The sequence below is a fragment of the Amblyomma mixtum genome, chromosome 8, assembly GCF_055824585.1.
Source record: "Amblyomma mixtum isolate Tamu chromosome 8, ASM5582458v1, whole genome shotgun sequence".
Taxonomy (NCBI): Eukaryota; Metazoa; Arthropoda; class Arachnida; order Ixodida; family Ixodidae; genus Amblyomma; species Amblyomma mixtum.
In genome coordinates, this window is record NC_143019.1 from 25440437 (window position 1) to 25450597 (window position 10161).

Here is a 10161-nt window from a genome sequence, read left to right on the forward strand (position 1 = left end):
ATTTTTTCACCGGTGAATGCGCAAGAAGGGCAGCTAAGCAAAGTTCCAAAGTGCACTCGCAATCGAAGGGAACGCGTACAGCGTCCTGCCCGTCGTCGAACAGCTGTAAGCTTAGCTGCTTCTCCCCTACTCAGGCATTGCTATCGGCGGCATGATGTCGCGAAGCGACTCTCTAATTGGTTAGATAAAGGAACAAATCATGGTTTGCGCCTTCGGAGCCTGTATAGAGGCAGCGAGGCGGGAAGCGGCGCACTTTATTTGCTCAGCAGACGATATTCGTCTCCGCGATCGAAAATGGAAGTATTTTGACAGTGAGCGCTATGAAGGGTTCTAACTTCTAAGAATGAACCGGTAAAATAAAGAAAACAGGCATATCTAGGCTGGAGTTTTGAATGTTTACTGAGGCCACAATTTTCACCGCTTGCGCCCCTGCTCCGTAGCAACGCTAGCATGATCGGTAGAGAGGTCCTGCTGAACGCTTGCCGTGACCCTATCTGCAGTACTAACTCCCGGTCACATTGTACTCTGTTTCATACATGAGGTGCAACGCTGTCGAAGATAGCGCTCCTCTTTGCGCTGCCTACATTCGCGACCAAAAAGTAGCGTGCTCCTTGTGGTGAGCAAAACGTAATAAGCTGCTTGCTGCAGGTTTATTCCATGACTAATTTGTCATGGTCTTGATCAAATGAGCGCTTATCATTGACGACACGCTTTCGCTTTGTCTTGCATTGGACCCCTCGTCCACAAAACAAGCGCGGAGTAACACGCGTCGCTTTATTTGTTCAAGCGGACTATTTTCGTACCTTTCACAGCGTTGCACCTGATGCATGAAACGCAGTATAAGTGGTCACTCTCTCGCCCCACCGCGGCCCGTCGGAACACCCCTCTTTCTCCCACCGTACATATATAACTGTCGCTCACTTTGGTCTTCTAGCTTCCAGCTTCTGCCATCGTGCCCAGCTGCTGTTGTAAGTGGCAGGTCCCCAAAGGGTCTTTTTCTATCACCTACTAAGTAGCACTGTTTTGACCAAAAACATAGCTCCAGCAGCGCATATTCTTTTTCCTTACTTCGAGCTATAGATGGATGCTTTGCTTTCCCCCGTAAGTCAACTTCGTTGACCGAATGCCAACGTGTATCATTTAGGAACTGAGTTCACGTTAGCCGGAGCTCTTCTCAATGTAATGCATAGAAAAGGCAATGCAATTGGCAAGGGTTTAGTAATAAGTTAATTACGCATTTATGCCTTGTCCTTACGCTATTCTATTGGCGTTTTTTGTTCGCAGACTGTAGTCATCTAGAGTCATCCGATGGCCGCTGAAGAGTCCGACTTGGCTGGTACGTTAATACGCTTTTATATCCGAAACGAGTTTCTTATGGTAGTCTTGGAATAAGTTCGAAATATAAAACGCTGGTATCGCTTCGCACGTTATGTCCTAATTTGAACTAATGCTTCTGCTTCAGGTGGTGTATTCAGTGGAAGGGTGAAGGAAAAATAGTTACCATTTTTTAATAAAGCCGACTACACGGCTGAAATGCATACCTCTGTATAAATACACTTGTTTGTAGAAATACACATCCGTGTAAAGAGCACGACGTCGAATGAGCAGAGCTGTTCGTGCGTGAAAATACAGTGAACATGACAGGATTATTTGTTTCTTTTTCCCCGTAAGCAATACCCTCGAGAATTGTGAAAGCGAGCAATACAGATTTCCTTCAGTGCGATGCGAGCCTAATGCACAATGCTTTCTATCGAGGAAGGCGGGAGCAGGGCGGTCGCTACTGGATGCCGTTACAGTCACACAGTGTAACAATGTCCCCTGTCTAATGTTCATCATCATCATCATCATTATCAGCCTGACTACACCCACTGCAGGGCAAAGGCCTCTCCCATGAGTCTCCAAATAACTCTGTCTTTTGCCAACAAGGGAAGAGCAGTTCGTAGTTGGTAGCGAGGTGCTGGAAGTAGTAAGAGAATATGTCTACTTAGGGCAGGTAGTGACCGCTGATCCGGATCATGAGAGGGAAATAACTAGAAGAATAAGAATGGGGTGGAGCGCATGTGGCAGGTTCTCTCAGATCATGAATGGCATTTTGCCAATATCCGTCAAGAGAAAAGTATACAACAGCTGTATCTTACCGGTACTCACCTATGGGGCAGAAACGTGGAGGCTAACAAAGAGGGTTCAGCTTAAGTTAAGGACAACGCAGCGAGCTATGGAAAGAAAAATGATAGGTGTAACGTTAAGAGATCGAAAGAGGGCGGAGTGGGTGAGAGAACAAAGGCGGGTTAATGATATCCGAGTTGAAATCAAGATGAAGAAATGGGCTTGGGCAAGGCACCTAAGGCGAAGGCAAGATAACCGCTGGTCCTTAAGGGTAACGGAGTGGATTCCAAGAGAAGGCAAATGTAGCAGGGGTCGGCAGAAAGTTAGGTGGGGGGATGAGATAAATAAGTTTGCGGGGATACAGTGTCTAATGTTAGATGGCAGAAAATCACCGATGTGCCCCGTAGCGATAGCAACGCGTGAGATAATTTTTTATATTGTTGGGCGTGCAGAGATGTGCAAACAGGGCGCTGCACGATGTGAGACACTGGCGCGTAAGGACAGGATTGGGTTGCACTCACGAGCCCGCGTTGAACGTGCATGCAGTTTCGAGTTTCGACCGCTAACTTCCCCAATCAAGAGCAATATTTTAGTAAGAGTCACGGTGCTTTTTTCAGGACGGTGCGCCTCTTACTGCAACAGCAATAAAGTTTTTTCCTGAGAGTGTGGTTTTTCCCAAGGACGAAGCCATTCGAGTGCTTGATAATTTATGATTACGGGCAGATTTTTTTGAAATCTCTCAAATGGATCGGTTACACAGAGTGGTAGATTGGTATAGCCGATGGACAGGACACCACCTGAATTGAAATTATAACGTTTCAGTGCAATGATCAAGCGGTTATTGTAAAGTGTGACAACACTTTACACTTTACAAAAGGCTACATCAAAATGCTCCCTGAGTGATTAATTTTTTGCTGCACAGAGAAGAACAACTCTTATATCACAGAGTGCACATGTTGGAAAGATTTCAGATGACAAGCAATGAGAGAAAAGCACCCTTTTTTTACCATGCTGAAAATAGTTCACCGTTTAGCTAAGCGTAAAGACTGAATATTGAATGGTAATTTTCAAGTATCGTATGTAGAGTTTTCTCTTGGGCGTTAAATCATCAGTAACCAAATATTCAGAACCGACAGCAGCAAGAAGCCCTTCCAAAATGGAGTTTAAAAAAAATGCACAGAAATGGTTGGAGTCTTGCGTGAGGTTCGCGTAACCGGTAATGAACAGAACCTTGCGAAAGTTGAACAAACGCAACCAAACGCTATACCCACGGTTGTCTGGTGACACTCCGGGATCCCTCCAAAGCTGCGACCTGTTTTGCACTACCAATTCAACTAATCGTCCTTTGATATTTCTTTTCACGGACTTTGAATTTGTTTGCCAAAAAGTGGCTAATCCGCCTCAATCCACTGCGATGATTTCTTTATACACACTCGTATACTTTCAGCGCGCGTATTTCTTGAAAGAATCAACAACGTTCTTGCAGCGCTCGAAAGCCGCCTGGAAAAGATGCTGGACGCAAAACTCCACGATATGCCATCCTTGTACACCTCGCGACTGGAGCCTGAAAATGAGGGCGGATGCTCGCAGCCTTACACGGTGGCTGGTCTTAGCAGCCTTCGACGAAACGGACCGCTGCGTGTCGTCTCCAAGGAAAAAACGTCACTTCGATCAGCGGTACGTTTGGCTGTTCCATGATGCGTAACTTGATAAGAGAAAATCTGCGAAGGGAAACAGTTTTCTTGTCTGTAGTTCTTTATTTTCTATTTGACTGTTTTGCTTACGAAGTAATAATATTCGATGTACAAGACTATTCAAAACACTTGAACTATAGAAAATTGAAGCGGTAAGGGAGTTTATCTGGGCTACAAAGAGCAGGCTAGTGTAATAATGAACTGTAACATTGACTTCATCTGAAGTGCCTTTGTTGTTGGAACTTGGGAGATGGGAAGGGGACGCAACTTTTGGACACAGTGTTTAACATATAAAGCGGGAAATTCCTAATGCAACAGCATAAAGTTTGTTTTGAGCAAACGTGTTGATTGAAGTTTTCTTAAAGGACCAGTGGACGATTAAAAATTATGTGTGAAGGAAAGCTGCTTAGACGCTGCAAAAAAAAAAACTGTATCTACGCCCTAATTTAGAACGAACCAGTATTATCTCAAAGATATGGATTAGTTAGCAGCGCAGCCATGTGGTGTTACTCTATCACCGCTTGAAAGTTAGCTGTTTGCGTAGTACCAGCTGTGTAAGGCACCTTTACAAGTAACTACCCAGCCGGCAATGTCTGCGTGCAAATGCTGCAAGAATGCAATGTAGGTGAGACCGGACTGAAGAACCGAGACGCGTTGTAAGTTATCTGACGGACCCGCTTTTTTCGCAGGTGGTGCAAGTTCAGCTGACAACCGAACGTCCGCTGATAACATCTCTGCAGTGGGACTTCGGATTCGGCAGTCCATGCGATGTTACACATCACGGCCTGAACATTGTGCTTGAGATTCCATTACACATTAGGCATGTCCATGGGATGACTCATAGCGGCTGTATAATGTCTCCTATGATTAATCAACAGCCTATCAGGTTCTCACTGTCGTCTCCACGGACCACTATCGACGGTCGAGATAAAAGAGAGGGCGACGAACTCTTGACATGCGCGCAGCACACCCAAGCGAAAATGTTCGCCACAGCCGCCATCCAGAAGTCTTTGGAAGCAGACAACATCGTGCGCGCGATCACGAAGGAGCTGCGTGATGAGCTAACACAAAAGGCGTTAGATGAAGCAGGCCCAAATTGCTGTCTAAAAAGCAATGAACACAGACCGCGCTGCACGTTTGCAGCAATCAGACCAAGATTGGCGTGTGGACTATTCGAACCTGGTCCCTTGCCTCCTAACTTGCCTAAATAACTAACTACCGGCGATTAGCTGCTGCAACCTTTTAAACTCTTTTCTCTATCAAGCTTCTCTTTTTTCCCTTGGCTGTAGTGAAGTTAAAAGACTGTTTGCGTCTCGGGTCTGGTTTATATGTGCTCTTATTCTCTTTGTATTCTTTTTCCATGCCCACCATGATGTTCCTGTCGCCCTGGTGGGCTGTTGATTGTCTCTTTAAGCTTTTGTGCACTACGAAATTGAATTTATGCGGGAGAAATGTTACTGCAAGTTTTGAAGTGCCACATATAGTGTCGGATTCCATTGCCTACCGTACGGGCGATGCAAACCTTGTCAAGCGTTAAACACCTTCAATCTTGTTCCTAACACTATTAGCTTTTTAATTACGAAAATAAAATGTTTTTACTACGTACCTGAAATGGCGCGTATTACAGTTTTAACAAGTGTTTCACTATGTCATACGCATTGAGTATACGCCCTTACATTCGGTCAATGATTTTAAACTCAAAGAAAGCGTCCTTATCTAAGAGAGTAGGACGCAGGCTGAGGTGCGATTAAAACAGTCGTTAAGCGCTGCGATATGTTTCGGAGCCGTTTCGGATTCTTGTTCGGGGATGACGATAGAGGGAGAAGACGTAACTTTGCCAAAGCTCTGGGAAATCATGGTCACCTTTGGTGTCACCTGAGAGAGGAGGAACTACGAGCCCAGTACGCACAACACCTGTTGGCAGGATGGACAGCATGCGCTTCGAAGGGTTGCGAAATCTGAACATGTCGCCGTAGCTCAAAAAGCGCAAAGATTTTCCTACACTTGTAAGTGGGTTGTGTATGTATGATTATCCACGAAGCTGCTGGTTGAACAGATAGGGCTCGAAGTCAAAGGCATTTGCAATATGAAAATCCTTTGTGTGGACACTGTTTGCTCTGGGACAGCGAAGCGCTCAGTGTCAAACTTACGGATGTCGTTCTTATGCAGGCTCACCATTAAACCAAAAAAAAAAAATTATTTTGCCGATGAGTGGGACGCAGAAATTCACAGCTGAATAAAAATCATGCTGCTATGATACTGGAAATTATGAAGTGAAGGAAAGCCAACCATAATAGTTACGCAATCTTTCCACAAAACCGTTTCCGACCACCAGATCGCGTCATTCCGGAAGCACAGGCCAGAATTATTCATCATGCGGGAAAAATTACCTAGGAGTAATTGCTCCAACTTTCGAAGAGCAATTCTAAAGGAAAATGAAAAGTGCAACTTAACGGAATCCTTGGAATGCAATATATTGATGCTCACGAAAACATGCTCATCACTCGGAAATAATGGTTAAGATACCTTCTCATGCTATAGCAGTCCACCCGTCGCGGTGGCACAGTGGTTTAAGGCGTTCGTCTACTGAGCCGGAGTACCCGGGTTCGAACCCGACCGCGGCGGCCGCGTTTCGATGGAGGCGAAATGCAAGAGGCGCCCGTGCGCTGTGCGATGTCAGTGCATGTTAAAGATCCCCAGGTTGTCGAAATTATACCGGAGACCTCCACCACGGCACATCTTTCTCTCTTTCTTCTTTCACTCCCACCTTCCTCCCTTCGCTTACGGCGCGGTTCAGGTGTCCGCCGAGATATGTGAGACAGATACTGCGCCATTTCCTTTCCTCAGAAACCAATTTACCAACCAATTTTTACCTATAGCAGAACTGCTCATACCTAGAAGGGAGAATTTGAAAAGTTCGGTCACCGTGGTGGCTGTGTGGTTATGGTGCTTGGCTGCTGACCCGAAAGTCGCGGGTTCAATCCCGTCCGCGGCGGTCGACTTTCTATGGAGGTGAAATTCTAGAAGCCTGTGTACTGTGCCATGTCAGTGCACGAAATGAACCCCAACTGGTCGAATTTCTGGAGCCCTTCACTACGGCGTCCCTCGTATTCTGAGTCACTTTGGCACGTTAAACCCCATAAACCAAAACCAGTCTAAAAGGTTCAAGTAGCAGTATCCTAACACCTCCATAGATGCCCATAAGCCATACATAAAACTAATTTCTTCATTAAAAATGGTTTCGCTATCATACGAGCGCACAAGTTAAATTGCTACAGATTGCAAATAACAAATGCAATTTCTCGAACTCATTTTAATACCAAATTATACATTCATCATTAAAATATTCTTGTGCAAAATAAATTTTCATGCCGACTTTAGTTAACGTCATTAAACTGCTTGAACCAAGTCACTATTAAGGTCAGAAAATGTAGCAAAATACCCAGTGTCTTAGGAAACTACTGACACCTACACAGGCCAATGCTCAAGCCATTATAGAAACTGTACAATGACCAATATAGTTATCTAGTTTGCGCAATAATTTCTAGTGGTTTATTGTAGGTATGAAAGGCTGTCTCTAGGCCGACAAAGTAGTAAGGTATAATTTTTTATTTTTTTGGATACCAAAGCGTTAAGATCCGTGTAGATTTTTTGCACTGTCGCCTGTACAAAATTCTTACTGAATTGTGATTAACATTTGTGTTTCCTGCAGAACGAGGTCTTGAACAAATGGTCTGTTTTTTAAAATGCTTGCTAGAGATTTCTGTTTTGCGATCAGTGTATGTTTTTTGCTTATGAGTTTTAACGTCCCAAAGCGACTGAGGCTATGAGGGGCGCGGTAGTGAAGGGCTCCGTTACTTTCGACCAACTCGGGTTCTTTAACGAGCATGGTCATTGCACAGTACACGGGCCTCCAGAATTTCGCCTCCATCGAAATTCGACCGCCACAGTTGAGATAGAACCCGAGTCTTTCGGGTCAGCAGCTGAGCACCATAACCACGGAACCACCGCGGCGGCTTGATCAGTGTATAGTTGCCATAAACCCTTCCAGATCCATTTCTGTATATTGGTCTTACCATAATAGTTTTCATGCCGGTCAGGGTTTCAACTCTAATGAGCGCTTCTTTGATGTTATAAAAAAAAATTCTTTTAAACTCTCAAAGTTTCTCACTAAATTGCCAATCCTGATACCACCTGTTCCTGGTGACATTGCTGCGGGCACGATCTGCAACACGTCCTGTACTCCCGACTCAGGGACAGCAGACAGATAAGCCGAATCAACCGAGGAACGTGTTAAGAGCTGTGGCTTTTGTATCGAACCTTGTGATAGCAGGCATGATGCGTACACTCCAGTGAAGTGCTCCAGTTGGTCATGCCGTAAATCTGAGTGATCCTGTTTCCTTTTCCGCAAACAGCAATCTCCGCAATCTCCCTGTGCAAGTCACCCTGTTATATTTCAACATCAAATTCCATAGAAATTTTGCAGGTCAGGTACGTTGGTAGTAATTATATAATAGGAAATCTCAATGAACATCTTGCTTCAGATGTTATGGCGGGCGCTGGCTACTTCATGCTATCTGGCAACTTTAGCGGCTAGCTGTAGATGAAACAATGGCCGAAGATTCGTGACAAGAATAACAACAATAAGTTTCGTGACAAGATATCGTCATGGCTTATCTCACGAGTGGCTGGCGTGTAAGTGAGGGCAATGGCTCATGAGCGGAAAAAAGTCTGATATTACTGTTGATATAATAGCGGCGGGAGGCGCGGACAGTTAGTGCGACTCTTGTGGAGGGGCCGGCCACAAGGGACAGCACTTGTACTGAAGCCCTTTTCAGGCGCTAATTTCTGGCGCTGCCAATGATGTGCCTGGCATGGGCGCTCGATGTCGATGCTTATTTGAGGCTCGCCATATTAAAATGATCGGATTGTTTGAAGGGAAGTCCCTTCATACTTTTTCCCACATTCCGGACTATATTTCGACCCTAGACCACATTAGTTACCGCTGGTTTGGTGGCGCTAGCAATTGTCTTCTCATCCTATAACTGCATTTAACTGTAACTTTTAAGTTCAGGAGAAACACTATTGATAGTATTTTACCCGTCGCGGTGGCTCAGTGGTTACGGCGCTCGGCAGCTGAACTTCGATGAAGGCAAAATTCTGGAGGCTCGTGTACTGTGCGATGGCAGTGCACGTTAAGAAATCCAGGTGGTCGAAATTTCCGGATCCCTTCACTTCGGCGTCCCTCATAGCCTGAGTCCCTTTTTGACGTTAAACCCCAATACATGAAATCAAATCAAAATATTGATATTAGAGGATTTATTGAAAACGCTCGGGCGGACACTGTGTTACAAGCTTTCAGATGGGTGCAAGAGCTCCAGATCCATAAAAGACTATATAGGCGGCAACATATATGGATACAGCTATCTGCCTCGTGTATCGTGGGATCGCATTTTTGAGGAGTGTGTAGTCGGTTTGCGAATTCTAAACGCGTTGTAATAAGAAGAGGTGACCTTGTAGTCGATATTTTTTATATTTATCATAAAAAAATGTCAAAGATAATAAGCAGGTTGCTCATGTCGGATAAGCACTGGAACATTCGTCTACTTGAATGCTCACAATAAAACATCAAATAAAATATTAAAGAGAAACACAGACACAATCAGCACCGACTATGCTTGGTTTCTTTGTCAGACGCACGTCTGTGCAGGCAAGATTGGGTCGTACTCAAGCACCCAGGTAATGGGCTCAATATTTGAAATGTATTTCCAATGGCCGGTTCTACAATGTACGAAAGCGAAACCATCCATTTCCAATATTGGACCGATAACCTATGCTTCTTGAGTGTCAGCTACTAACGAGCTGACGCTCTCGGTTCTCTTTTGCCAAAGGTTATCAGCAGCTGAAGAGATTTGCATTGCAGCGCTGTGATGACAGCTTGAAGCATCGTCGAACCCGCGCGAGACGGGCCCTCCTTCGATCAAATGAAGGTCGCGTGTTTGATCCCAGATCTCCTTTCAGATTTCCCATCTCATCTGCCAGCCTCGCGAGCTTTCTCAAGTTGCGCGAGTTGCTACTGACAGATCTTTTTTGTTTGCTGAATGGTCCTATACTTATTGCAACGATGTTTAGGAGATGTACTGTTACACCCACTTTGTGCTGAGCACATTCAAATGCAACATGATGCAAGTATTCCAAGTGGTGAGGTTGTACTCGTAACACTTTGCAGCATGTTTTAGCAGATATACTTCGACTGACGTAACCACTGTCAGGAGAGTACGGTCGCTAACTGAAAGGAGCTTTCGACACACTTTCAGGCGAGTTCCATCTTTACGAGCACGGAAAACCGAGACCTGCATTT

General features: G+C 45.0%; 1 protein-coding gene across 1 annotated transcript; it reads left to right on the forward strand.

Annotated features, from left to right (window-relative positions):
- Positions 1 to 937: 937 nt before the first annotated feature.
- On the forward strand, positions 938 to 5375 carry LOC149331761 (uncharacterized). The gene is made up of 4 exons (XM_089555562.1): positions 938 to 968; positions 1285 to 1336; positions 3593 to 3783; positions 4490 to 5375. Exons 2-4 carry the CDS (start codon positions 1309 to 1311, stop codon positions 5009 to 5011), a joined length of 741 nt encoding a protein of 246 aa, XP_089411688.1. The 5' UTR covers positions 938 to 968; positions 1285 to 1308; the 3' UTR covers positions 5012 to 5375.
- The last annotated feature ends 4786 nt before the right edge of the window (positions 5376 to 10161 follow it).